Consider the following 27012-nt stretch of genomic DNA (forward strand, 5'->3'; position numbering starts at 1 on the left):
TAGTGGTCAAGCTTCAACCATGGTATTTGCCAGTCAATCAATGGACTGTCCAGAGATGGAAAGCAGTTCGTCACTGAGTTTACATGACTCGTTGAAGCTTTTAGAGGACATCACGAATACTGCATTCGAAAGACTTCGAAGTTCGAACTCAGTGGCCTGACGAAACGATTCGGATCTAACCTAACATAACCTTGTACCCAGCCAAGCTTCTGCGACCAAAGCTTGTCTCCCGCGACACGCTCAGTCATCCACTGTAACCTAAACTCAATGATCAACGGTAATACGTATTGCTGATCTGTCGATGACAATCGATTCCGCCCACTGCTGATGAGTTATTGTGATTATCGCCGACAGGCCCAGTCCCTGACCCTCACTCTCTTTTAAACCCTTGCTCGTGTCACTCTTCTCCTCCGCGGAGACGGGGAGGCGCAGCGCACTCAAAATCCTATTCCTCGATGGATAAGGAGGGTTATGTCTCTGGGCGCCAATGACTGGCTGACACCCCAAGAGCTCACCCGTCGAACCGTCAGAGACAAACGGGTAGGGCAATCAAGCGCTGTAGCCCACTCAAGGACCTTGTCATTTGATGAACCCTGGAGTCATAATGAGACGACCCTACACGTTCAGGGTGCGCGACTCACTACACTGCATTCGATATCCTGGAAGCAAGCCGAGGTAGGTAATTCGAATGCCTATCCTTTCTTCGAGGGTCTTTGTGGCTGGAGCTATCTCGGCAAACGGCACCTAAGTATCAGGTTTGGAAATGACGATCAAACGCGAAAGAATTTTCAATGCAACAATTCATGCATACATACAGCCTTGTCCACTGTTGGTTTGTCTGCAGATACTGGCAGTTCATGCTTCTGACTGAATAGAAAAGGCAGAACTTCGGACAAGACAACAAGTCAACTGTTGCCCCTTGTCGCATCCCTGTCAGAGCTTGTTCGAGGTTAGAAGATCCCGGCCTCCTCGTGCTACGCCACTTGACGTAATACGTAATCAAAAGCGGGCAATCCGATCCAGATCATTGCAGCCTGAGGCAGATACCTCAGGGTCGAATCTCACTCAGAGATAAGGTCTCAGCCATAAGGATCTGTGCCTTACTAGGATCCGAGCATGAGAACATCGGGACATTTAAACGAAAACTACACTTTCTGACGAACCAAGTTCTCATCTTAACTGCACGTGCTACACCATCATGATTCATGACAATGACATTCCGTCCTCACTGCATTGAGACCGCCAACACAAGCGTGATGGATGGGACAACCAATGCCACTCGGACGTGAAAACCAACAAACATAGACTCATACTGTGCAGGTAGTAAAGAGGAGACCACTACGATAGGACACCGCCTGCAGCGAGATCTCCAGTCTATGTTGCACAGATCAGCAACGCACAGTCTGAGTAAGAAGGCCAAGCCCGCCCATTTACAATATCCTGATACAAACTCGCAGTTCAGTAACGCTTTGCATATGACTTCGTGTACTCAGGCATTGTTTGAGGGGTTCAAGGTGTGTTCTGGAAAAGCGTTTCGGATGGAGACTTTTTGATATCCTCAAATAGGTATCTTTATGACAGAACCTAAGAACCGTAGAGAAAGCTCGTTTCACAAATCTCTCGTGGGACATCGGACACGATGCACATATGCATTTCACACGCAATTAATTCAACCGTTAATTTCATTTCTTTTCCTTCATTTGGTTCGACATTCTGTTATCTAGGCATGATGGTGAACTCCCCTCACTGAGAGTTTTCCCAGCCGCAGTGCCGTTCAACAATTTACCAACGTCGGTCACCACCATAGCCATTATCGCCATATTCGTTGCTGCCACGGCGCTCACGTCCATGGCCTCCCTGGCTCTGGCGAAGATACTCATCAGCAGAGCCTCCGCCAAAGCCACCTTCATCTCGGCGTCCGTAGTTGTCACCCCCATATCCACCCTCCTCACGGCGACCGTAACCGCCGCTCTCCTCTCGACGCTCATAACCACCACTGCCGCCATATCCGCCCTCTTCACGACGCTCGTAACCACCACTACGACCACCGTAGCCGCCCTCATCGCGGCGTTCATGGCTTCCTCCATAGCCTCCACCATAGCTGCTTTGCTCTTGGCGGCCGTAGCTGCTCTCCTCTTGACGTCCATAGCTGCTGTTGCCACCGTAGCTGCTCTCTTGGCGACCGTAACCACTGTTTCCGCCATAGCTGCTCTCCTCCTGTCGGCCGTAGCTGCTATCACCACCATAGCCGCCTTCATCGTGACGACGACCACCGTAGCCACCGTCATCATCATCACGACGACGGCCGTGGCTCTCAGTTGAGCCGGAGTACTCATGTCGCTCAGTGCGCTGCTCGTAGCCTCCAGAGTAACTCTGGTGAGTCTCAGTTCGCTCCTCATAGCCATAGCCACCGGTGTGACGGCCATCCGAGGAGTCTTGCTGCTCGTATCGACGATACTCCGACTGCTGGCTACCATCAGGGCGCTGTGTCTGAGAATACTCAGCCTGGCCGTAGCGATCACCGTGGCGACCATACTCTACTTCAGTTCTAGTGTAGGAACCATCATCCTCGCGGTGACTGCTGGACTGTCTCTTAGTCTCGTCACTGCCGAAAGCACCGCCAAGGATTGAGCCAGCCTGGCTGAGGAAGCCGCTGAGACCACCCTCCTCCTTCTCCTCCTTACGGGAAGAAGAGGGCATCTTGTAGCCAGTGTTCTGCTCAACCATGCCAGAGATGGCGCCGGTAGCACCCTTAAAGATAGCGTCGGCCGCAGCACCAGCAATCTTGTCCTCGAGGGTCTCAGGGCCACCGCCGTACAGCTTTCGCATCTGTAGCTTGCCAGCACATCCGTGGCCGTGACCAGTGTCGACAACACCCTCCTTGTGGTTCTCACCATTCTGAACGCCTTCTCGGGTCAGCTTCTGACGGTAATCATCACGCTGGCGGTCACCCATGTTGTTCCACCACTCCTTGACACCTTCGTAGGAGCGGCGACGACCCTCTTGAACCTTGCGGTTTCCGAGGTCACGCTGAGCAGGATGATGCATCACACCGTTGACGATATCGTCGAGGAGTCTATCCACGTCGACACTCTCGTCATCGATGGCATCCATGAGCTGAGGAACAACCCATTGCACCACCGCAGCAGCGTTTCGGCCAGCAATCTCGTTCAAGATCTACATCCAAGTTAGTTGCTGAATATAATCATTTGTGTGGCTTGTCTTACGTTGGAAAAGTGATCCTTGGAAAGCATAGAGTGAGTGGGGTTGCTAGAATCATCGTCGTGGAAGACAATGTGCTGCTCACGCTCACTGCTAGCAATGATTTCATCAGAACCAGTCTTGAGCTCATTGCGGATCTGCTGGATGAGAGGAACAATGAAAGGAGCAATGATGGAGAAGATGAAGACGGAGAGCTGCTCCTCCAGTTGCTCGATGATCTTGGGGAGCACAGGAATCTTCTCCATAGCACCCGAAATGCTCTTCATGATGTCATCGTGGAATTCAATAGCAGGCATGACTTGCTTAAAGACATTCTGGATGTAGATGGTGAATTCCTCGGGATCACGAGGAGACACAGTGGTGTTCTCCATCTGAGCAGCAGCAGCATTGTTCTGGAGCTCGTCGACCCGGTCACTCTGGTGCTTATCGCCAAAGATGCCATCAGGGATCTTATCCAGAAGGTCACGAAGCATGCTGGTGTCAGACTTGGCACCCTGCTGGAGAGTACCCTCGAGCTCCTCAATTTCGTTCTGAGTGAGCTTGTCGGACACTGAATCTGTTAGCTCTCCTCTCGTTCATATGGAGCATTAGAACCAACCTTCACCAGTAACTGAGTGCAAGAAGTCAACACCACCGAAAGTGCCAGTGACAATAGGATAGACGGGACCACGGGCACCCTCAATTTCGATCTGTGTGTTACGACCAACGTGGGGGAAGACATCACGCTCTCCGAGCTCAATGAGGGCCAGCTCACAGTAGTTGCTGTGGGCAAAGAAATCTGCAGACAAGTTAGCTCTATATGACCCTAGAAACAAGCTAATTAGCTTGAGAAGTCGGGATTACAGACCTTCCAGGCAGTGCAGTCCAGTTCCCATGAGGCGGAGAGCCTCGTACTTGTCTGCCTTTCGCTGAGAGTCCTTGTATCGACGACCAAGCTCGATAGTACCAGTAAAGAGCTTCTTGACGTGCCTAGCGGAGGTCATGATACGTGCACGCTCGTTCGCAATGTAGTTCTTCATTCCTGTTTCAGGGTCGATAGCCAGTTCTCGATCCTCGTCGACTGGCCCACGGAGGCGTTCATCATACTGACGGGCATCGACATTCTCGGCGTAGTCTTTGGGGTTGTCGATGTGGTCCTCAGGGCGGTAGCATCCGAGTCGCTCAGCGGTGACCTCGAACTCTCCGGAGCCGTAGCCGAAGGTCATGAAACCGAGGACACAAAGTAGAAGACGGATGGCCTCAGCAGAGACCGACTTGACAGTACCGACATCGATGGCCTGAGAGTAATCTCGAAGCCAGTTTCCAAAGTAGACTCGCGAAACGTTGATCTTGTTGAACTTCTTGCCATTGAGGGCCTTGGCCTGCGAAAGGATCAAGAGTGCATCGGTGATATCGCCGTGGCGCCCTGAAAGAGATCTTGATTAGCCACTACTGGACGGTGTCTGGTCGTAGTTGTAACCACTCACAGTTTTGACCTTCGACCTTGGAGATTGAAGCAATGTTACCAGCACCGAAAGCAAAGGCTGGAGAAGCCAGAGCAACGAGGATAACAAGCCCCACCAGGAGGCTGTGAGATCTGAAGGTGAACATGACTGCGGTTCACGTCTTCAAGCTGGGAGTATCCCAGGATGTTAGCTAGTTGTGCTGCAAAGATGGGAAAGAAAGAACCCCTTCTGAGCTAGCAGAGGGGAACACGATATTATCGTCAGGGAGTTTGAAGACAGGAAAAGAATGAGGATCGGGGGAGGGTCGTTCTGAAGGAGGAGAAGGGAAAAAACAGGGAGACGGTGGAAGATTAGTAGGGATCTAAGGTACTTTACCTTACCTTATGCTTAAAGGTGGAGGAGGGGAGCTGAGGGGCAAGCTCAGTCTGGCCGGGCCTCCAAGTGACGCAGCTTCAGCTGGCAACCGAATAAAAGAAGCCCGTGCTCTCCATAATAACAGTGACAGACAGTGGGAGTCTAGGGCAAACCAGCAGAAACGAAACACTAGACATGACCTTATTTGCCTACGCTATTTCCATGGATACCAATTGCGTTGCAACCTTGGACGAGACCAAGACAAGCTTAACAAGACAAGGCAAGCCACCACCACACCTCACTCCATTGCACATGTCCAGCGCTAACACAGCAGAATGGTGAGACGGACGGACGGTAGTATGGTATGGGTGGGCTCCCTCCCCAGCTGGCCTGCTTCATGCCAAGCTCACTCGATCTGACGATGGCAGCTTTAATCCTGCTAAGTCCAGTTTTCCCCGGCGATCCGCTGGGCATGGTCGGTAGTGGAAGGATGGCCTGGTCTGCTTCATCATGCCAAGCATGAAATCATACACGCCCAGGGCCCGCAACTTTTGTCAGAGAATCATCGAGGGGTAGAGGAGCTGGGGGGAAGCTTTTGCAAGCTGTGACAGGGGTCCAGTACATTGCCATTGAGTGTGATCATTACACAAAATCAAGTATCTCACCCCTCCATTGTCATCAGTAGCAGGGGTCTGTAACACGAGCCGACGGGACCATGGACTGTCGTCGAATCAAGCTTAAGAGGGCGCGTGGCTGAAGGAATAACGCAGTTGATCACTGATCAAACATTAGCTTTTGCACTGGTAATGGTTGAGATAAGCCGAATGTAGCTTGATCAGAAGACATCAGAAAGGGTCCTGGTTATCATGACCATCTTTTGAAGATCCAATACTTACCTTATCGTAGCACATGTGACAAGAATCCGTCAAGCCATCTGCTGGTTTTCTTTCGGTGACATAGAGGGGCCGTTCTACCCCTCATCGCGTCTGGTTGCTGGACGCAGATGCGACAAGAGAGAACAGTAACTTCTATCGGCGATAGACACCAGACACAAGTATAACTATTTGATAAGACGCGGGAGACATACTAAGCAATGATCTCACTGCCAAGTTTGAGTACTATGCGCATGAAGAATGAACCTTGTATCGACGTATGTTGTTGACTCAGGACACAAAAGCTATCGCGTTTGCTCGCGTTTGATGTGCTAATCACCAGGTGGTTTTGTTCACAGGATGTTTGGTGTAGTCAGGCAACGAAACAATATTCTGAATGAACATGGGGCTACTGGCGGTATGGGCTGCCATATGAACAACAGGATCAGTCTTAAGGAAATGGCCTTTCGGTAAAGACATGTCATACCTATGCCTTTATATACGGTCCATGGCTGTGCGGGGTCGAGGTGTCTGTCAAGGTTAAAGAGTTTACACGGCATCAAAGAGTAGATTAGAACCATCAAGGTGTTTCAATCTGGGCTCAAGAGACCAAGATAGTGGGCGAAATACCAAGTGATGAAGATCAATGAGATGAGATGGTTGTTTCGCATCGCCTGAAGATCTGACGTTAGATTCCAGTGATGAGAGTACAGTAGAAGCTAATAATTAGTGTTATGGGACTACGTGATGCAGTCTTATCAGCGTCCAGGTGGATGAGAATCTGATGCTACACGTATTCGGAAGATTGGGAACTACAGGCAAAGGCTGGCTATCATAACAGTTCTCTTCACAGGATGCTAGGTGCTGTTGAAATCATCTGATGGCGGCTTGGGGACTTTCACGACCGCGCTGTAAGGCGAAAATACTGGGCTGTGATACGGAAATAGAGAGCACTGAAGGTAAACTTGCCTGGATGTGCTGAAGCCCTGCTGATAAAATCAGGACCTCAGCACTCCAACCAACAATAACGTTATAAACCAGAGTAGAAAGCTCAGGGCACAAGATGGGACTTGACGCGAGCAAACAATCAACCTCACCCTGCTTCAGGTGACTTGGGTGGAATGGGAAGACTGTGGCCCGGTTGGGGTTGGGCTCTGCTGAGAGTTGCGAGGGTTCTGTCGCACAGCGAGACGTCGGGGGGGCGCCAAGTGCCTGAAAAAGAGGCTCGAACCTTGAGCCGCCCGTAGTGGTGGTCGTCATTCCATCCATGTGCCCCTGGGTGCACCGTGCTGAAATATACAGGTCAAGGGTGAAGGTGCTGGAATGACCCCGCCTGGACATATGTCCAGCGTCCTCAGCAGCTTTCCAGTGACGGCACCGTCGGATTGGGTTTTGAGAAGCGGTGAGTGGAGGGCAACACACTCCGTAGGGTGTGACAGTGACACATCGCTTCAGCATGCCCTGAGAAGGGTTCACGTAAAGCGCTAGAAAAGCCGCTGAAGGAGTCCTTCGTTGGTATCGCTGAAATATCACAGCTCTGAGGATTGTAATTGCGAGGGCCCTCAACGCAGGTGTAAGTCGAAATTGACAACGAATTTGCGATGCACAAGCAGCCAACATCTGTAGTATCACGATGACAACACCCTCAACGAAGGAAAGACCTAGGGAGCTTCCCTGATTCTGAAGCCCAATACTGAAAAATATTAGACGAGTACAGTCGCGATACATACAACATTGTGAATTCCGCACTTGCATCAGTAGCACCCAAAAGGCTGCACGACTGAGCGTGGGCGGGCAATTTGTTCCCTCGCTGCGACTGGCTGATTGACCAGTCAGCGCTGCCCGCGCAAAAGTTCACCTGGCCTTGTTAACGTTTGCGCGTCGGGGGCTTGCGTTTGTTGTGTTTTGGTTTTATATGAGTGAGAGAAGAGTGATGGACGCGAAAAGATCCCAACTTGGAGCGTTTGGGTTCAGTCATGGAGGCTTGTCACGAGTAAGGCACCGATGTTGTTGTGTTGAATCGCTCTTGCATTCTGTTCTATCAGTGCGGGCACTTGTATCTGCCGTTACAATTATTAGGCAGGTGCTACAGTGGTGGCCATTATGCCCTTAGAAATGGAAGGCGTGGATGGGCTGGGTTGCCTTATTTGAATGAGAGCGGGAAGTACGGGGAGGTAGCTGACGACTTAGGGGGGAGTCTGGTGAGGCTACTGACAGCTGCAAGAGGCCACTGAGCTTCAGAGGTATCGGGTGCCGCGGGAATATCGAGGACAGCCCGTGGGTACTGCTGTAGTCCCAAGAGAAAATCGACTTCAATCCCTCGAGCCCCGTTTTCAAGGCCCCCGCCCTGAGGTGATGAAATTTTCGCCATTGTGCTCCGGGTACTGGACTTGGAGGGTCACTCGAGTGGTTGACCACTAAGAATGCGCGCCTGCTGCAGCTTTTCCCTTTTTTTCGGGTAGGAAGGCGGGCGCTGATTTTTATTTTTCTTAGGCGCTGCCATTTTTTTGCGCCCCCGCCTGGAGAGCCATTTACTGATTGCGCTTGGTGCTGACCCCTACATATTCAGCGCATCGCCCACCCCGCGCCCGTTTTCTCTTTCTCCCCCGTTCTTCAGTACTCCCAGCACCCTCATTTTCCAGCACTTCTCAGTGAATCACTGGATTTCCATTCCCCTCAACGCGCCAAAACCACCCGGATTTGCACGCTTTGACACTCCATTGCAGTAACAGAACAGCGCATCGCGTCCCACTACTCATTCAACGCGTCCCATCAAATCGTCGGCGCAAAACTTCAGGTGAAAGGCACCAGAAGCTCAAATAACAACATAACCCATTATCCCCAGTATCATCACCAGAATCATCATGGCTCGCCCCAAGAAGTCAGCTGTTGAGAAGCAGCAGCAACAGCAACAGCCTGCTCCTGTTCCTATCCCTCCTCAACACATTCAGCAATACCCGCAGCACCCGCAGCCCATTGCCGCTGTTCCTCAGCCTGCGATGCCCATGCCCATGCCTCCACCTCAGGCTGTTATGCCTCAACGCGTCGTTGAGGCAGACAGCTTTCTGCGTGTGAGAGATTCGGTAGGTTCACACCATTTCATCTTGTCTTTCATCCTTGGTCGGACACTACGACCCAGGCACCAACCACACCACCCACCCATGCCACGGTGCATCCCTTGATCAAGTCGGTAGAGTCTTCCATGGCTTCTGGCAGAACGCGACACCTGGAGTGGTCACCGTATTAAGGCCACAACCAGACCATCTTGGGAGATTTACTTCCTTGTCGACCTTGCTTCATACTGCGCTATGCCTTTATAAATCAGGGACGCGCTCTGACTTGGTTGTTGACAAGTCAATGTCTTTTACGAAGTCTAAAGAGCCATGGCCACCGCGTTCTTGTATCCACTCAAGCTCCCCACCCACTTACACTCGACCTTTGATCACTGTCACTTCTAGTCCTCGAGAAACACAAAGGACACATTACTAACATTACCTTGCAGGCTGTTGGGCGATTGACTACTATTCTTGATCTTCTCCGATCTTTTACTGCCGACTATGTTCGTCAGACAAATCTCTTGCTTGGTGAGCCGACTGCCGAAGGCTCGCAGGACAACATCCTCGCCAACTTCGAGCATGCTGCTCAGCAGCTGATCATGCCCATTCCTGAGCTGGCTCCTCCTGTCGAGGAAAAGAAGGAGCGCAAGAAGCGAACTATTGACCCTAACGCGCCCAAGCGTCCCTTAACTCCTTACTTCCTCTACATGCAGCATGCTCGCTCCATCATCGCCAATGACCTTGGTTCCGAAGCCCCTAAGGGTGCCGTTCAAGAGGAAGGCCAACGTCGTTGGGCTCACATGGGTCCCCAAGAGAAACAGGTAAGCCGCGCTACGTTAAATATTGACTCCTGTTAGAGTTGCCACTAACTTCATCCTAGGGCTGGAACAATGCTTATCAGTACAACCTCCGCCTGTACAATGCCCGTGTTCATTCTTACAAGCACGGTAACCCTCTGGCCAAGAACATGACTGACGAGGAGGCCTTGAAGTACGCCGAGGACTTCAACGTCCCCATGTCTGAGATCAAGGACGCTGCTCAGAACGAAGCACCTGCCGATCAGGATGCCATTGCTGAACAGCTCCAAGCTGTGGCTGCGGCTCCCGCTATTGACGAGCCTGAGCAAGCTGAGACCCCTGCTAAGACCCCCAAGAAGGCCGCTGGTGGCCGTAAGCGCAAGACAGCCACACCAGCTGCCGCCGCTGAGGAAGCCAAGCCTGCCCCTGCTAGCCCTGACAAGAAGCGACGACGCACATCTACCAAGGCTGCCGCTGCCGAGCCCCAGGAGGAGCCTAAGAAGTCGGGCCGCAAGAAGACTAAGAGCTCTTGAGTGTCCTTCATCTTTTTTTCTCTTTCTTGACAAGCACTTGGTATGCTTCGGCTTTCTTTACTCTCCGTTGAGCTCCTGTCGCAAATTTACTGCATGGAAGCATGATACCTAAGGAGAGTGCTATATACATAGGGTTCTCTAGGCGTTTTGGGGGTATCTCTTATTTGCTTGTACTCGTTCTCAGACGGGATGTTGGGGCTTAGGGATGATTAAAACCAGGGATTCATCGACGATACAGCTGGACAGTTGGAGGGGTTGCTGAATTGTATGATGCTTATGTTGTTTGGACGTGCACAGCAATGCCGTAATGATAGCAATGATTTATCATTAAATTTTATTATTCCTCCTGAGAGAGTGAACAGTAGTCTCGGCCCTGCTAGGTGTAATAAAGCCCCAATGCGTATCTGACTTGGCAGCAAGTCATTCGTTTTCCATGATGACAAGGGAGATCAACACAGCAATGAATCTATTGATAACACTATTTCTTGTTCTTGAATAACAACACTCGAGTTTGAGTTTACCTGAAGGTCTTCTACAGTTAGGCTTGCAGGAACCAATTGCTACGCTCAAGCAGCTATGCTATCTTTTGTCCTTTCACCATTGGTCAGGCCACCTGATAGTGCCAGGCCTCACTTACAAGGGTCTAATCACGAGTCCCTTCCTGCCGCTTTGCAAATACTACCACAGAGATAATTCATCTTCTTGCAAGAGCAATTTGGCTCATCTCTCCTTTTGCAGCTGGGTCTCTTTGTCCATCATAAACCGTCTCGAAATGCCCAGTGACACCCCTTCAGAGGCTGATTCCATGGCTCACCACCGGCCGCCTGCTTCACACAGGACCCTTCGCTTAGTCGCGATCGCCTCATTTCTCCCCGCATTTCCCCTCTGCATTGCTCACGGAGTTCTGTCAAACGACGCAGCTCCTGCGGTCGGTCTTGTTCCGCTTGCATTTTCTTCTGGTGGAAGCTTGTTCCTCCTCCGCCGACGAGAACGAGACGATGGACTTGCGCACAAGCTCTCACACCCTGTGATGGCCTTTGCTTTTGATGTGGTACTAGCGGCAGCTTGTATGATCGTGTTGGTCTTTACATGGATTTCGAAAGGCCAGTTGGCGTCGTTGAGTATGCTGGCAGCTTATGCCACTATTCCCCTTCTCGTCAACTTGTAAGAGTCCCCCATTCAGAAGTACATTGTTTTGCATACAAACTAACAAGGACTTCAGTGTCATTCACCTTCTTATCGCTCTGGAGTCATTCTACACGGGTCTTGCTGTCCACAGTATCGTACAATGGCTCGCTTGGCGCACTCTACCTCCTGACTGCCCACATTGTGACCATCGACTTCGCCCAGACTTCCCAGAGCTACCATGGCTTGATCGTCTACGAGAGCGACGGCATGGAGATTATTCGGCATTATTTGTGGATGAAGAGAACAGGTATCACGATGATGAGACCGAGGAGACGCTACAGCGTGCTGAGAGTGCAGCGCAGGAGGCCGAGGCGCAGCCGGAGGTTGTCGATGTCAGGAAGAAGAACAATCGTAGGAACAGGACAAATACCCCTCCATCGCGAGATGAACCCGCGTCTCCATGGAGCGCCTCATGATGGATGAATGGTAGAATATTCTTATGAGACTGAGATGGATCAGCTGGGTCAGATGAGCAGACTGGAGTCGTGGTATCAGCTAGACTGTATCAAATTGATTCTTGAATGGCACCGTATCCCAGCGATATAGCTACCAACATTAGTTGAACACCTTTTATCAAGTGTAATTAGCAATACTGAGACATTTCGACTTTCAACGAGGGCTCTAGATTCAACCTTATGCAGACCGCAGGCTCGTCTGGCAGTGCTATCGTATACAGACCTGTGATATATCCAAGTGCATTCTCCACTGTAGCTCTGGGCCCTCAAACTCTACGACTCCAATCAGCGATAACTCAATTGGATCTTTATTTATTATTTCAAGCCTCTTTGACCAGGCCATATCCTAGCTTCTTGGGGTAACCTTAACCTCAACTGGCAGCTCCGCATTTCCTGTCATTCCGGGACAGCAAGCCCATGCATATATATACCGTTATAGCGATAAATTGCGAGACATCATTCCACAATCAGCTATCGGTGTGCATGTAACCCCCACTGCGTCCTTATCGGAGCGTGCCCCTAGAAGATCGCCAGCTCCCGCAGTGGGACACAAAAAGTCTGGAACCCCGGGCAGGTCGCGGTCCAGCTTCTGATGGTGGTTGTGAGTTTGAGGCTAAATACCACGAGCCAGCCTCTATCACAGCGCACTTGCTAAGGCTACGTCATGCCCACTACAGCTTCGATTACCTTTTCTTGAATCTGAAGCTGTAATTTTAACGCGCATCTGCATAGCATTGAGTTTCTCTACTTTGTTTATGAAAACCCAACTTTCATAAGAAATTTGCTTTCATTTCTCACTCCTCCTAATCCCTGAACCTTTCTTCTACAACCAGCTGTTCTCCTAACCCGACTCGCCCAAACACGCACTATCTGCCCCATTCAACGTTGTGGCTTGTTACCAACATCTTGGGTTTTCGAAAATCTTTACTCCGAGGGACTATTAAACTTCGACTACGCCCGAACCAGTTCTCGAAAGCAACCATGGCTTCTTTCATTCGTTGGTTAGTCGAAAAGACTTTGTCAATTAGCAACTCCATACTGATATATGGTCAGGTATAACGCCAGGTTGGCTGCGCGTCCACTGCTCACTCAGAGCGTTACTACTGCATTTCTCTTTGCTACAGGCGATGTCACAGCTCAGCAGCTCGTTGAAAAGAAAGGCGTTGAGAAGCATGATCTAGTCCGAACAGGTCGAATGGCTCTCTACGGTGGCTGTGAGTTCCTCCAATCTTGAACCCAACATCTCGACAATCGTTGACATTTTACAGTTGTGTTCGGTCCGGTTGCTACAACATGGTTCGCTTTCCTCGCACGCAGGGTCAACGTGCCGGGGAACAAGAAGGCGGAGGTCCTCACTCGGGTCGCCTGCGATCAGCTTGGTTTTGCACCTGTCATGATAGGTGTATTCCTTGGCAGCATGGCCACAATGGAGGGGAAGAGTGCACAGGAACGAATCGACAAGGCTTGGTGGCCAGCCCTGAAGGCCAACTGGATGCTCTGGCCTGCCGTCCAGGTCATCAACTTCTCCCTCATTCCCTTGCAATACCGTCTGTTCTTTGCCAATATCATAGCGATTGGCTGGAACTCTTACCTGAGCTGGGTCAACTCCCAGTAAGAAACACTCCATGCTTCGCAGGTTGCCTGCCAGTTCTTTTCACATAGATATAGAAGTGTTTCTGTATTCACGATGGATTGATGTTCCTTTCGAGAATTATATGGATTTGTTTCATGGGTCGGGGAGTACATGGTGACGAGGAAAGAAAAACAAGCAGCAATCTCACAGGATCTGTATCATGTTTCGATAGACACTGAACCTCTGTATAATAAGCCACTCAAACCATATGGCCATTTGGCTTTCATGATAAACATTGGGTCTCATTCGAGTTATCTTACGAGCACGAGGTGGGTTGCCAAGCCTCATGATAAAGCGGGAATCGATCTCCGAGGTGTCCATCGGAAGTTGATCGAACTCAGAGGGGTAAAGGCCATGATAGCCGCCGTAGCTTTACGGTTTCCGCCATTTTGAGTCACTACAGATGCTGCCCTGTCGAAACTGCGGAGAAGCCCCGTGATGAAACTGGGTGCATTGGTTGGGGTATGTTCCATGTTTAGGACAGTGATAGGCTGGTAGACAAAAACATGGTACAAACTAGATCGTGAACATCTCATGAGTTGGCTTGAATGGGTCACATGAATGATTTGCTTAGTCAAAAAGAGAGTAGGAGAAAGATCACTGTATACTTAGCTTATAATTAATGAACCCAGACAATTGCTGATATATATATACCACAGGTTCTCCTATTTTGGTTCTCTGCCTAGTCTTTGAATGTGATGCTTTTTATGTCCTCAACTCATCGAAGTCGTTATCGCTGCCTTAGGCCACAAATAGTTAGCGTCAGAACGTTGGCCCATCGCAGCGCAGCCTTTTCCCAAGCGGCCAAATCCGGGTTTTGTAGATAGAACCGAACAACATCAGGAACTCATCCTGACCCTCAAAACCTCCCTCTCCTCCTCTCTCTCACGCAGCGGCCCCTCAGCGCCTGGTAACACATCATGTTGCCTTCATCTATGCGCCGAGTCGTCTCCTCAGCCGTCTCCTCGACCCCTCAGACCGGTGTCATTTCCGTCCTCGCCTCAGCCACTTCAAAGACCACTCCCGTCTTTGTTCGAAATCAGCAGCGACGATGTTCTTCTTCAAAACCTTCGAAATCTGATAACGGTGCCAACGAGATCTCAGCTGGCCAGTCGGTGCCTGCTGCTACATCACCCAAGTCTGGCAATGAGAAGCGAAAGCGAAAGAGCAACAAGGATGCTTCCGATCGAGCGGCTTCTATGAGAAAGTTGCCAAGCGTTCCCAACACGCATCACATGTCACAAGAAGGTAAAGCTTTGGATATACATCGCTGATAGGGGAGACGGTTGCTAATTGTCGCAGCTCTGGGACTATCAAGTTTCTTCTCACTACACAGGCCCATCTCGGTTACTCAGACCATGCCCCGAGCGGTTACCGATGAGCACTTCGCCTCCATCTTTGCCTCCCGAACCAGAAACAACAAGATGGCCGATACAGATTCAACTCTCTCCAGCGCTATCGAACAGTTGGAAGGGCCTATGGCTCAGATGACCATTGGTGGACACGAGGGCCAGGAAGGAATGCACAAGGTTGATATCAAGAACCCCGATGGTACCGAGTCCAGCATGTACCTCCAGATCGACACCATGTCAGGTGAATTCCTGCCTTTCCGGCCTCCACCTCTGCCTCAACCCCAGGCTGCTGGTCAGGCAGATAGTGCCGTTGCCGATATCGAAGCCGCCGAGGACGTTCCCCAACACCGGATGTACAAGGCTCTTTTCACCATCGAGGAGTCCATCGATCCGGATGGCCAAGTCCGTATCATGGCCCACAGCCCTCAGATTGTGCAGGACAACCAACCGCGAAGCTTCCTCGAGCGTCTGGCTCTTCGCCAGCTCAAGTTCAACGAGGCCCAGGGCCGCCGAGACATGCACGCCATCAGCGTGAAGCGACAACGAAAGCTCAGGATGAAAAAGAAGAAGTATAAGAAGCTTATGAAGAGGACGCGAGTCCTGCGCCGCAAGTTGGATCGAACTTAGACATATGTACATATTTCCCTGGTTGTTCGAGTCATGTTCCTCTTTTTGATCTCTCGCATACGGGGCATATCGAAGGACATTTTTCATTCGTGGTGTCTGGGCATTGGAGAAGAAGCTCTCTCACATTGAGTTTGGACTGTGGCATTGCGCTTTGAGACTTTTCTTATGTTTCCATAGACTCGCGCAGGTAACAATCATCGTTTTCAAATGAGTTGAGATATCTTCCGTGGTGACCTCAGTCTCAGATACGCGAATCATGTATAAATAGCTGTACAATTCACCTGTTGGTCCTCAGACATAATTTGGGTTCAAGTGAAGTCGATTTTGATATTAAAAGCTCATGTGTTGTGACTGATAGGTTAAGAATATGTATGACTTAGTGTTGGTAATGCAGTAAGAGTCTGTAGCGCATATCGAAAGCCTCCAATGGATCGAAGAAGCATCTCATGAGTCATAGAGTCAATCAACAGTGGCTATTTTACATTCTCGTTCCTCAGACTATAAACAATGTTCATCCGCGGCTCTTAAAGACTGAGCGCCACTATACTCAACCTCTGGAGTTCTCGGTGACTGAAGCTAGGTTCGGTGGAGGCCCCACTCCAAAGTATCTTACCGAAGTTCACCGCCCGGCAGAAACTTATCGACCGCCAAAATTTTGGATTTTTGAGACGCTGGGTCCCACCTCGAAAACGAGATCGCATTTGCGCCAGCGTATTTTCAGAACAATTGGTCTGAAGAAAAATCTGAAAAGATGCAGCGCAAGGCGGTGTAAGTGTTAATGCTATGGTATGGCTCTGAATCCCTTCAACTGACATCGGTATAGTGACTCGCGCATTCCAGCGCTCATTCAAAATGGCCTGCAAGAAAAGAAGAGAAGCTTCTTCGTCGTGGTGGGAGACAGGTCGAAGGACGTGATAGTGCGTCTGCATTATATCATGTCCCAGTTTGATATCAAGCAGAACAAATCAGTTCTTTGGGCTTACAAGAACAAGCTCTTGGGCTTCACCAGGTTAGTAGATCTTGACAATCTCTTCCCTCGATGCGACGCAGCTAACCCAAGCTATACAGTCACCGAAAGAAGCGCGAGCAAAAGATCAAGAAGGAGATCAAGCGAGGAATTCGAGAAGCCAATACCGAGGACCCCTTCGAGCTGTTCGTATCGCTACACAACATCCGATATACCTACTATAAGGAGACCGACAAGATCCTAGGTCAGACCTTCGGCATGTGTATTCTCCAGGACTTCGAGGCTATTACCCCCAACATTCTTGCCCGAACGATCGAAACTGTCGAGGGTGGTGGATTGGTTGTTCTGCTCCTCAAGGGCATGAACAGTTTGAAGCAGCTTTACAGCCTGTCAATGGATGTCCACTCGCGTTATAGGACAGAGGCCCACGACGATGTCGTGGCGCGTTTCAACGAGCGATTTATTCTCTCTCTGGGAAGCTGCAACTCTTGCTTGGTTATCGATGATGAGATGAACGTTCTCCCTATCTCAGGTGGAAAGGGTGTGAAGAAGCTTCCTCCTCCAGACCTCGACAATCCCAAGACAGAGTCGCAAATTGAGCTTGAGGCCATGAAGGAGCAGAACGAGGGACGACAGCCCGTAGGACCTCTTATTTCTCTCGCCAAGACTGTTGACCAGGCCAAGGCTCTTATCACATTCACAGATGCCATCGCTGAGAAAACCCTACGGAGTACGGTCACTCTTACTGCTGCTCGTGGTCGTGGAAAGTCTGCGGCAATGGGTGTCGCTGTCGCAGCTGCTGTTGCGTATGGATACAGCAACATTTTCATTACCTCCCCTTCGCCTGAGAACTTGAAGACTCTGTTTGAGTTTGTCTTCAAGGGGTTTGACGAGTTGGGCTATGCTGACCACGCCGATTACTCTATTATTCAGAGTACAAACCCCGACTTCAACAAGGCCATTGTTCGAGTCAACATTCACCGACAACACAGACAGACTATTCAGTACATTCGACCTCAAGATGCACACGTGTTGGGGCAGGCCGAGTTGGTGGTTATTGATGAGGCTGCGGCTATTCCTCTGCCTCTTGTGAAGAAGCTCATGGGTCCTTATCTTGTCTTCATGGCCTCTACCATCAACGGCTATGAGGGTACAGGTCGATCTCTTTCTCTCAAGCTCATCAAACAGTTGCGAGACCAATCGCGCACTGCTTCCACAGCTGGCGAGGGCATGGAGATCACTGATCGATCAACTGGTAAGACCTCAAAGACTGAGGAGTTCCAGGCGGGACGAAAGCTGCGAGAGATCACCTTGTCTGAGCCTATTCGATATGCTCAGGGGGATGCTGTCGAGAAGTGGCTCAACACGGTTCTCTGCCTCGACGCGACTCTGCCCAAGGCTAAGTCGAATATCAACGGATGCCCCGACCCTACACAATGTCAGCTCTTGAACGTCAACCGAGATACTTTATTCTCCTTCCACCCTGTGTCCGAGAAGTTCCTTCAGCAAATGGTTGCGTTGTATGTAGCTAGTCACTACAAGAACTCACCAGACGACCTTCAACTCATGAGTGATGCCCCCGCACACGAGCTCTTCGTTCTTGTTCCTCCTGTTTCTGAGGACAGCGCCAGACTACCCGAGCCTCTGTGTGTCATTCAGGTTTCGTTGGAAGGAAAGATCAGCAGGCAGAGCGTCCTTAACAGTCTGAGCCGAGGACAGCGACCGTCTGGTGATCTCATTCCTTGGCTTGTCAGCCAGCAGTTCCAAGATGAGGAATTTGCTTCCCTATCTGGTGCTCGAGTTGTTCGTATTGCCACAAACCCTGAGTATGTTTCAATGGGATACGGTTCCAAGGCTTTGGAACTGCTCGTTGACTACTACGAGGGGCGCTTCGCCAATCTGTCTGAGGACGAGGATCAGATTATGGAGGAGACAATGACTCGAGTTACTGATGCCGAGCTCGCCAACGCCAACTTGCTCGACGATGACATCAAGGTTCGGGATATCAATAAGATGCCTCCCTTGTTCGCCAAGCTGTCAGAGAAGAAACCCGAGCGACTCGACTATGTTGGTGTTAGCTACGGATTGACTCAACCTCTTCACAAATTCTGGAAGAAGGCCTCGTTCGCGCCCGTCTACTTAAGACAGACTGCCAACGATCTGACTGGCGAGCATACCTGTGTCATGCTGCGGCCGCTTGAGAACAGTGAGGACCGAAGCTGGCTCGGGGCTTTCTCCAGAGATTTCCAGAAGCGTTTCCTGTCCCTCCTGTCTTACCAGTTCCGCACATTCACTCCTATCACTGCCCTTAGTATTGACGAGGCCGCCAAGTTGGGAGCGCAACTGGACTCAGTTGAAGTTCAACCATTGACCAAGACTGATCTTGATATCTATATGAGCCCTTTCGACCTGAAGCGACTCGAGTCATATGCCAACAACATGCTTGACTACCACGTTGTTCTCGATCTTGTTCCAACCATCGCCCACCTCTACTTCACAGGACGCATCAAGGGAGACGTTACTTTATCAGGGGTCCAGCAGGCCGTCATGCTGGCTCTTGGTCTGCAGCGCAAAGATATCGATGTGGTTGCCCAGGAGATCAACATGTCCACCTCTCAAGCCCTTGCCATGTTCATTAAGATGATGCGAAAGGTTACTAAACACTTCGCCGGTCTTGTCTCCGATGCTGTCGGCGCAGAACTTCCCAAGGTTGAGCGTCTTGGTGTGAGTCGCGAGAATGCTAGTGGCGCACATGACGATGAGATCGTCGATGAGCGTTACGTTCCTCTAGCTACAACATTGGACGACGAACTTGAGGAGGGTGGTGATGAAGCAATGAGGGAGCTCAAGAAGAAGCAAAGAGAGCTCATTGACTCTTTGCCACTTGACCAGTAAGCTACATTGAGATACACATGCAAGGACATCTGCTAACAAAGAATAGATATGAGATTGAGGGAGATACTCCTGCTTGGGAAGAGGCGGAAAAACAGGTACTGAGTGCGACAAAGCAGGGCAAGTCAAACCCCGTGGTCAGCGTAAAGTCAGCCAAGCAAAAGAGAAAGGCCGGCGGCCAGACAGCGGCTGAGGTCTATGAGGAGGCATTTGGCGAGAAGAAGAAGAAGAGCAAGAGGGTGAAAAAGTCGGCGTGAGAGTGATGAAGAATATCCTAAAGTTAGGTTTGGCACATGGAACGGCGTTTTCTCGATAGACAGACGTGTTTAATCAATATACTGTTTCAATATGACTGCATTTTACCGACTGAGGAGGATTGTTGATGGTTTGAGTAAGGATGACACTTAGGCTTCACATGAGTGGGAAGGTAGCTTGCATCACAAATACTTTCAGTTAGGCAATAATATCTGTGTAGAAATCAGGGTTATCAATTTGTTGCTGTGCTACAGTTACAAAAAAGCTCTATGGTCTCATCACCGAAACGCCAGATACTCTACATTCAATGCCAGTTGGGTACCTTCATTCTTCCACCAGGGAAGCCCAGGTGTCTGTCCTGCAAAGATATACCCAAATGTCGTTCCCAGGAACTCCTCTTATTCAACAAAATCACCATCACGTCCCAGGTCCATCATAGGGAAGAACAAGTTCAAGATAGGGGCTGCCGGCTCGTCATACGCTCGAACGAGTTTGCGTTCAGGAATTTCAACATCAGGGGTACCCTCGGTGGCATCACCGTAGAACAAATCTTCGGGGTCAACCTGAGAGGTCTCGTTGGAGGCGTCATCGCTGAAATTTTTGTTGTCTTGAGTTGAGTTCTCGCTGTCAGCATCATAACTATCTTCATGGCTATGTTGATTACTCCCTTCTCCATAGTCTGTATCTGCAGACTCGAGACTGTCAATAGACGTGACAGATTCAAGGTCTCCCATCATATCTTGGCGAATCAAGAACATAAATCCCTCAGGCTTCTTGCGAGGAGGAATAGGCTTCTTCTCAAAATACTCACGAGAAAATTGAGCCTCCCATTCCTTCAACTTCTCATGAGCGACAAAGTCACGGGCCATTCTGATCACAGGGCCCTCATTCCGGGCGTTCCCAAAACCCCCGAGGATGTTTCCAAACCACGAGAGGCAGATGTCATTATTGGAACAGCCTGTGAGCATAGGCTGGAACTCTTTGGTACGATACTTACAGTTCCATGCTTGCGGGATATCCCGTCGCTCGCGGTCAGCCACTTGTGCCGAGACGTACCAGCTGTAACAAGGTATGATATAGATACCAAGATTGTCACCACAATGGCAGCATTGTGGGACGATCTCTTGACACATTTCTTTGGTGATTTTTTTCTTCTGGTTTCTAGGAGTTCGTGCTGAAGTATTGCGGTAACAACTGTGTTTCAGGTATGGACAAGTTGTTGATGCCTGGAGGGTATGTGTAAGGAAGGGGAAGGGTTTGGGAACTGGCATTCTAAGAGAGAAGAGGGCTGGAATGTTAGGCAACGAACACTGTAAAATGAACAACTGAGACTTGAAAAAACAGTGGCACACTGAGCAATGAGTAGCAATCAGCAGCAGTGGCAGTGGTAGCGAGTTGCTATGTGAGGACAGAGACGTGATTCGCTGGAGAACATGCAGTCACTTGCTCCTATCCAAGATTTGGACTACGTACAATGGAACAAAATGTAATTGAATACTCCAGTAGAATCCTGTAAAAGTGTCAGGTTGTCCTTTAGCTCAATTATTGTTTCTGAGTGTCTATTATTTCTGAGTATCTGTCGATGATGGGCAACTGACTTAAGACAACAAAATCTAACTACCATGGTACAGCTTCAAACCGCCAAAAAGATAATGAATAAACAAAAGAAAACATACAACACCAGGTATTCGCTGGTCGTCACCGACCCAACTACTAATCCGGCGCTTCGCGGCTTGACTCTGGGGGAGCAGACGGGACCCCGTATTCTCCACGAGCTGTGGTCGTATGTGACAGATGGAGAAGCACAACAGCAATATGAAGGTGAATATTGACAGCAGATCCAATAGGGTCCTTCTACATTGCTCGTATCTTACCTCTCATCTCTTAAAGCTCGACTTTCAGAGCTCTCTCTGTTCCCAGCTGGAGTCTTGCTGGGGCAGCTTTCGCTCAGACAAGTCTCTGGTGTTAGTGAGCCGCAAACCTCCTGAACGACTCCAAGATCGTGAGACACAAATTATGCGACAGGATGGATCAGATGACCACTGTCACTGCGAACTGCTACTGGATCTGCGTTAATATAAGGTCCGCAATGCTTCCATTCAAGGGTGACTGTGGCCCAACATTCGGGGCATAAAGCGACGTGTTCGCGACACATGATGATCTATGTTCTTTTTCTGTTTTTTTCTTCTTTTCTGCAAGGGACTCGGGATTTATTGGGTTATCGAATTCGTCAATATTGTCAATGTGTTGTAGGATGGACAAATCTGAAATTGTCTGTGTTGGATGGAACTTATAGACGAATTGCCCTTGTGAACAAGAGATGTTCGGGGATTGTTCACCCCCATCATAATTGCAGCTAGAGTATGAACAATGGCAGACGAATACACTACAGCCTGCGAGATGAACAGTGATTGAATTGTTCAAGTGACGATGTGAAGGAGACTTGAAGCATGTTAGTATTCCACGAAGATTCAAGGTGCGCTCCCGTGTCACGCCGAGGATTACTCGAACTAGGTACGCGAAATCCAAGCCATCAATAACAGTGTTTCTAATCTCACAGCAAGTCCCATACTATCAGCAATTGAGAGTCCCCGGAGAGCAAGAAAACTTCTGACGTTAAGATATACTAAAATTACCTAAGTCTGCTTGTTACTTAGGGTAGAGAGGTCCTAAGTTTTCTTGCCTCCCCTACAGAGGATCTCATACTACGATTAGAGGAGAAAAGGTTGGCTGATAGGGATAGAAGAAAGATGGAGAGAACCATCAGTATAACCGATTTTGACATTCTCCATATTCAGAGACACCTCCATCAACAACCTTTCTTCATCATAAACAGGGTCTTTTCATTTGGCCTTCCGACGTGGTATGCATCAGTTTACAGGCATGATCTGATAGGACACAGTGTAATACTTTTGAGGCACGCCTTTGTCTCAATGAAACACAACCGTGTAAGTGACAGGCCATGAATGCAACCCCACCGCGGGGTACCAAACATGGAGAAAGAAAATGGTATCTCATGAGACTACCGAGTCCAACTCGGATCACGATAGAAACAAGTAAGTATTGGAATCCACATTTTCTAACAAAGCCTTGTATAGTCGTCGAATAAGAAATAAAAGACACAATTTCCGTGCCTAAGTCCGCAAAGGCGCAGCACCAATCCTTAAACTTCTAAATCCGATTATCATGCACGTTCTTGGGGTTCCAACCTGGAGTGCTCCGATCTCGGCGGTAGCTCCGGCACGGTAGGCAGTGTTCATGATTATTCCAATGTAAGCAATCCAGGTATAAAGAGGCCGTAAATCCTCTTGTTTTATTCTCTTGTATTCATTCATCCAATCCACATACTTCTCAATCGCAACGATGGCCGAACAGAAAGATAGATGGTCTACCAACGTGCGTATGCTTTGTCGTTGAGGGAGCTTCACACTTACACCAAATCCAGGCTTATCAGCACTCAGCTTCTTTTGTCCCTAAGCTGGCAACAAAAGTTGTTCAATGGCTTGATTTACAGAAAGATGATGTCCTTCTTGATATCGGATGTGGAGGTATGTACTTGAGTCCTAAGTTGGACCACAGACCTGAGACTGATCGTCTAGATGGCATCTTGAATGCCGAGTTCGCAAAGATCTTGGCACAGGGAAGCGGCTCAATGCATGGCGTTGATAGTTCAGCTTCCATGATTGAAGCTGCCAGAGAACTGTGCAAAGATTCTCAGAACTCTACCTTTGATGGTAAGCCAACCAACCTAATTGCTCATCCTTGATTTATTGACCATTTGTAGTCCTGGACGCTACGCAGCTCGTCTCCAAGCCAGAATTACAAAAAGGAGCTTTCACCAAGGTTTTCTCCAATGCAGCCATGCACTGGATTCTCCGCCCAGAAGATACTCGTGCTCAGTTCTTCAAGGGTGTTTACGCTTCACTGGCCCCTGGTGGTTCATTCGTCTTCGAGATGGGCGGTTTCGGCAACGTTTCTGAAATGCGAACTGCTGCTCTTAGTGCTGTAGGCCGCCGCATCGGTATGAAAGCCGCCCTTGCAGCTGATCCATGGTTCTTCCCTGACGAAGCTTGGGTCACAAAGGCGCTGCAAGACGCAGGCTTCGTTGTTGAACGGGCAGAGCGGGAATGGCGGCCAACACCAGCTGACAAAGGCGGTGTTGAGGGCTGGATTAGACTCATGGCAAGTCAGTTCTTAGATGCTATTTCAGATGAGAAGGAGAGGGAGGAAGCTGTGCAGGAATGCGTGGGGGTACTGAGGGAGGTCTGTCGTAATCCTTCTGGTGGGGAGACGATATCTTATGTGAGGCTCAGAGGCGTAGCCAGGAAGCCTGAATAGTTGTGATCCATGAGCCACAGCTGATAGTAACTGTAGCATGGGGAAACGTCAAATAGAAAAGCCTCTGCATCTTGATAGAAACCTTGTTAGTGGTATTAAAAGTACACCGATATCGGTGTATCATTGTGAGGAACTTCTAGAACCATGCCCGGCCGTAAGAATGTAAGTGGTGGTGATTAGTCAGTCACGTCAGTGAAGCTCGGAAATTTCTAGACGACTTGCGTCAGCGTATGTAACTGCGAATTGTTCAAGTTTCATACAATCACTTGCCCCAGGGGCAATAAAGCCCAAGGCACCTAAACTTTACGTGGCCTATTGACCTCCAGCAGTTCCTCCAAAATATTTACTTCCTGAATATGATGAATCCTTTTGTATTACACCAAGGTTGCATTCTAGATGATACCTAGCTCATGAAGACATTTCTTCTATCACACTGAAACACCTGCATCGATCGTGAAACAGCTTACCCTACAAAGGCACGACATCATCATGCCCGAACACGATGCGCTCGTGTTGTCGTATAGCCACTTGGCCAAGCTTCCCAGAGCAAACGATGCCCTGCAGACCTTGAAGAAAGTAGCTTCCCTTGTGAAGCCTATAATGCGAGCGCGCAACTGGAAAGTCCGAGAGTTGGCCGAGTTCTATCCTGAACAACATAATCTTTTAGGTAGGTCCCAGATGAGCTTCTCCAGGTCATCTACCATGTTAAATATAATTCATAGGACTCAATATCAACCGAGGAGCCAAGATATGTCTTCGTTTGCGACATGCTGGAGATAAGAACCAGTTTATGCCCATCGAAAGTGTTGTTGATACAATGCTACACGAGCTGTCACACATAGTCCATGGCCCTCACGATGCCAAGTTTCATGCTCTTTGGGATCAACTCAGAGATGAGCACGAGGGTCTGGTTCTTAAAGGCTACACTGGAGAAGGCTTCCTTTCAGAGGGGCGGCGTCTTGGAGGCTCAAGAATACCACCTCTTGAAGCTCGTCGAGTGGCACGAGAGGCTGCAGAGAAGCGACGAGCTCGTCCCGGTACTGGATCAGGCAAACGTCTAGGGGGCTCTGCTCCTCGGCCAGGTGAAGATATTCGGAGAGTAATTGCGGATGCTGCCGAACGGCGGAGCAGGATCCTCAAGGGTTGTGGCACAGATAACCTCAGCGAAACTCAAATTCGCAACATTTCAGACAATGCCACAAAGAACGGTTTTCGAACACAGGCCGAAGAAGACGAGGCTAACGATGCAGCCATAGCTCAAGCCCTGTGGGAACTAGTGCAGGAAGACAAATCTGTCGAATACGGCAACTCTTACATCGCTCCCACGGCAGACAATCCAACTGGAAATGGAGGCGGATCAGTAATCCCGCATAGGGGACCTGGTGGTAGTTCGGAGAGGTCTAAAGTGCCTCCAGGCTGGACATGCAGCACTTGTACTCTGCACAATCCTGCCAACTATCTCTGTTGTGACGCTTGTGGGATGGAGCGGTCCGAGATGAGTCCAAGGACACAACAGGTTAAGAGCAACCACCGATCCAGATCGCCAGTATCGCAACCTGCTGTTATTGACTTGACGACTTCGAGTCCGCCACGAGATCGGCAGAAGTCTGCTACAACAGCGCGGCATTCAAGACCAAGAGTCACAAGTCAAGAAGCTGCGTCGTCGGGATCGCAGATATGGGAATGTAGTTTTTGTGGGACGGTGATGGAAAAGAAGTGGTGGACGTGTTCGACATGTGGAAAAATCAAGGACAATTCACGATAGTCAATTTGAGAATTGCATTGCTGTTGGTCAACGATACGAACTGGAGCGAATCAATGCCTTGAACCCTTGTTTCTCGTGTCTTGGTTGTCGATCAACAATGACTTCATCGACGCTGGGTCTTGGTCTTTAAGGATTAAGTCTGCGACAGTCTCAAGCTATCAAGTGCGGGTTTTTTTTTTTTTTTTCTGGAGCAAGGCCAAGACGCAGGGGCCAAGTTAACCAAGATCGTATTGAGATTCCCAAGAGAAAAAAAGATGATATTAATGAGACTTTGCAGGATCCGGAAAGGCGCCGATTGGAACTGGAGATGATCTGCAAGGCGGGCTCGGACGCCATCGGAGCTTGTAACAATTAGACCCTAGCAGAAACCGGGCGGGTTGGGAACAGAGGCTTTCGGGTGAAACAACAAAAGATGGAGGAAAAAGAAGTGCTTACGCTTAAAGCGGCTGATGAGGAACAGCCAAGCAAAAAGGTGCAGCAATACCTGTTAGGTAATCTGCATGAAGATGCTATAGGTTGCATCTGTGAGATGCCTTTGCGGTTCCAGCTTGGATTTAGTTGGCATGCCAAGAGATTGATGTGTTTGCATCCTCCTGCGTGAATGGAAGTTGGTGATTTGAAATGCGAATGTGCAAATGACACCGGAGTTTTTCATGCTGGAATCAGTTCTGGACTTGGCCATAAGGTCTAGATGCCGATAGACTCAAGGCCAGGCCACTCGATACAACCACAAATAGACGACAGTATGCAGCTAATCGTCCGGAATGCATCTGTCGGAGGATAATTGTGCATTTCATCGTAACACAACCGCTTAGCTGCCAGCTGGCAGAGTAGATTCCAGCCCAGTTGCTAAAACAGGCACATTTGTTGTCCTCAACGGCTAGCTGATGAAGGACAAGCAGTGAAACTTGATGAGCAAACCCGTTGGAATCGGAACGACTCGGTTTTAGTCACCATCTTTGTGTCCCCAACATTGAAATGCAAAAAGTGAAAGTGTCTGCGTGGTGCCTGAAAGGCCGCAACACCTCATTCGTCGGTTCCCGCGATCTCCTGTGTCGTGCAGCACATCCATCCCTTGAAAGTGGGGAAACTCGCCCAAAGCCAGCATCAGCGTGGATGGAGATGCGAGTGCAACTGCAACCACATCAGGCGAGATGCTGTAACAAAGCGTTGTGCGCCAGGGACCCATATTCCATATTCAGATCAGTTGACAGCAAACATATTGACGAGGCGGTGATGCCTTGAAGGATCTAATGTTTTG

The 27012-nt window shown here is 49.6% G+C and overlaps 10 protein-coding genes and 1 non-coding gene across 15 annotated transcripts; 7 read left to right on the plus strand and 4 right to left on the minus strand.

Annotated features, from left to right (window-relative positions):
* Nucleotides 1-1549: 1549 nt before the first annotated feature.
* FOIG_13148 (uncharacterized protein) lies at nt 1550-6607 on the minus strand. 3 transcript variants are annotated; one of them, XM_031214247.1, is made up of 7 exons: nt 5918-6607; nt 5048-5798; nt 4689-4834; nt 4070-4627; nt 3821-4000; nt 3228-3772; nt 1550-3177 (listed from the first exon to the last, which is right to left on the minus strand). In XM_031214247.1, the coding sequence occupies exons 3-7, from the start codon at nt 4810-4812 to the stop codon at nt 1783-1785; spliced, it is 2802 nt and encodes a 933-aa protein (XP_031055957.1). In that variant the 5' UTR covers nt 4813-4834; nt 5048-5798; nt 5918-6607; the 3' UTR covers nt 1550-1782. The 3 variants fall into 3 exon arrangements, with proteins under 3 accessions (XP_031055957.1, XP_031055956.1, XP_031055958.1); XM_031214248.1 differs by having other exon boundaries at nt 1622-3177; nt 4689-4827; XM_031214246.1 differs by having other exon boundaries at nt 4689-5798.
* Nucleotides 6608-6766: 159 nt separating this feature from the next.
* FOIG_13149 (uncharacterized protein) lies at nt 6767-8264 on the minus strand (the record flags this gene model as incomplete). The annotated part of the gene is made up of 2 exons (XM_031214249.1): nt 6767-7354; nt 8109-8264. The coding sequence occupies 2 exons, from the start codon at nt 8262-8264 to the stop codon at nt 6767-6769; spliced, it is 744 nt and encodes a 247-aa protein (XP_031055959.1).
* A 160-nt stretch (nt 8265-8424) lies between these two features.
* Nucleotides 8425-10789, plus strand: FOIG_13150 (uncharacterized protein). Its single transcript, XM_031214250.1, has 3 exons — nt 8425-8976; nt 9396-9770; nt 9830-10789. The coding sequence occupies exons 1-3, from the start codon at nt 8758-8760 to the stop codon at nt 10277-10279; spliced, it is 1044 nt and encodes a 347-aa protein (XP_031055960.1). The 5' UTR covers nt 8425-8757; the 3' UTR covers nt 10280-10789.
* Nucleotides 10790-10939: 150 nt separating this feature from the next.
* FOIG_13151 (uncharacterized protein) lies at nt 10940-12130 on the plus strand. The gene is made up of 2 exons (XM_031214251.1): nt 10940-11443; nt 11502-12130. Exons 1-2 carry the CDS (start codon nt 11052-11054, stop codon nt 11881-11883), a joined length of 774 nt encoding a protein of 257 aa, XP_031055961.1. The 5' UTR covers nt 10940-11051; the 3' UTR covers nt 11884-12130.
* A 305-nt stretch (nt 12131-12435) lies between these two features.
* On the plus strand, nt 12436-13818 carry FOIG_13152 (protein SYM1). Of its 2 annotated transcripts, XM_031214252.1 has the most exons (3): nt 12436-12923; nt 12976-13136; nt 13191-13818. In XM_031214252.1, the coding sequence occupies exons 1-3, from the start codon at nt 12904-12906 to the stop codon at nt 13535-13537; spliced, it is 528 nt and encodes a 175-aa protein (XP_031055962.1). In that variant the 5' UTR covers nt 12436-12903; the 3' UTR covers nt 13538-13818. The 2 variants fall into 2 exon arrangements, with proteins under 2 accessions (XP_031055962.1, XP_031055963.1); XM_031214253.1 differs by having other exon boundaries at nt 12923-13136.
* Nucleotides 13819-14184: 366 nt separating this feature from the next.
* FOIG_13153 (uncharacterized protein) lies at nt 14185-15961 on the plus strand. Its single transcript, XM_031214254.1, has 2 exons — nt 14185-14803; nt 14858-15961. The coding sequence occupies exons 1-2, from the start codon at nt 14476-14478 to the stop codon at nt 15532-15534; spliced, it is 1005 nt and encodes a 334-aa protein (XP_031055964.1). The 5' UTR covers nt 14185-14475; the 3' UTR covers nt 15535-15961.
* A 252-nt stretch (nt 15962-16213) lies between these two features.
* Nucleotides 16214-19865, plus strand: FOIG_13154 (tRNA(Met) cytidine acetyltransferase). The gene is made up of 4 exons (XM_031214255.1): nt 16214-16302; nt 16358-16543; nt 16603-19392; nt 19443-19865. The coding sequence occupies exons 1-4, from the start codon at nt 16286-16288 to the stop codon at nt 19648-19650; spliced, it is 3201 nt and encodes a 1066-aa protein (XP_031055965.1). The 5' UTR covers nt 16214-16285; the 3' UTR covers nt 19651-19865.
* Nucleotides 19866-20046: 181 nt separating this feature from the next.
* On the minus strand, nt 20047-20517 carry FOIG_13155 (uncharacterized protein; the record flags this gene model as incomplete). Its single annotated transcript, XM_031214256.1, has 1 exon — nt 20047-20517. One exon carries the CDS (start codon nt 20515-20517, stop codon nt 20047-20049), a length of 471 nt encoding a protein of 156 aa, XP_031055966.1.
* Nucleotides 20518-21317: 800 nt separating this feature from the next.
* FOIG_13156 lies at nt 21318-21433 on the minus strand. Its single transcript, XR_004093451.1, has one exon. It is a non-coding gene; the product is annotated as a 5S ribosomal RNA (ribosomal RNA).
* A 1498-nt stretch (nt 21434-22931) lies between these two features.
* On the plus strand, nt 22932-24140 carry FOIG_13157 (uncharacterized protein). 2 transcript variants are annotated; one of them, XM_031214258.1, is made up of 4 exons: nt 22932-23044; nt 23094-23196; nt 23248-23382; nt 23433-24140. In XM_031214258.1, exons 1-4 carry the CDS (start codon nt 23012-23014, stop codon nt 23984-23986), a joined length of 825 nt encoding a protein of 274 aa, XP_031055968.1. In that variant the 5' UTR covers nt 22932-23011; the 3' UTR covers nt 23987-24140. The 2 variants fall into 2 exon arrangements, with proteins under 2 accessions (XP_031055968.1, XP_031055967.1); XM_031214257.1 differs by having other exon boundaries at nt 22941-23044; nt 23094-23382; nt 23433-24087.
* A 264-nt stretch (nt 24141-24404) lies between these two features.
* FOIG_13158 (uncharacterized protein) lies at nt 24405-25858 on the plus strand. The gene is made up of 2 exons (XM_031214259.1): nt 24405-24653; nt 24709-25858. The coding sequence occupies exons 1-2, from the start codon at nt 24476-24478 to the stop codon at nt 25749-25751; spliced, it is 1221 nt and encodes a 406-aa protein (XP_031055969.1). The 5' UTR covers nt 24405-24475; the 3' UTR covers nt 25752-25858.
* Nucleotides 25859-27012: the final 1154 nt, after the last annotated feature.

The sequence above is a fragment of the Fusarium odoratissimum genome (assembly GCF_000260195.1).
Source record: "Fusarium odoratissimum NRRL 54006 unplaced genomic scaffold supercont1.31, whole genome shotgun sequence".
In the NCBI taxonomy this organism is placed as follows: domain Eukaryota; kingdom Fungi; phylum Ascomycota; class Sordariomycetes; order Hypocreales; family Nectriaceae; genus Fusarium; species Fusarium odoratissimum.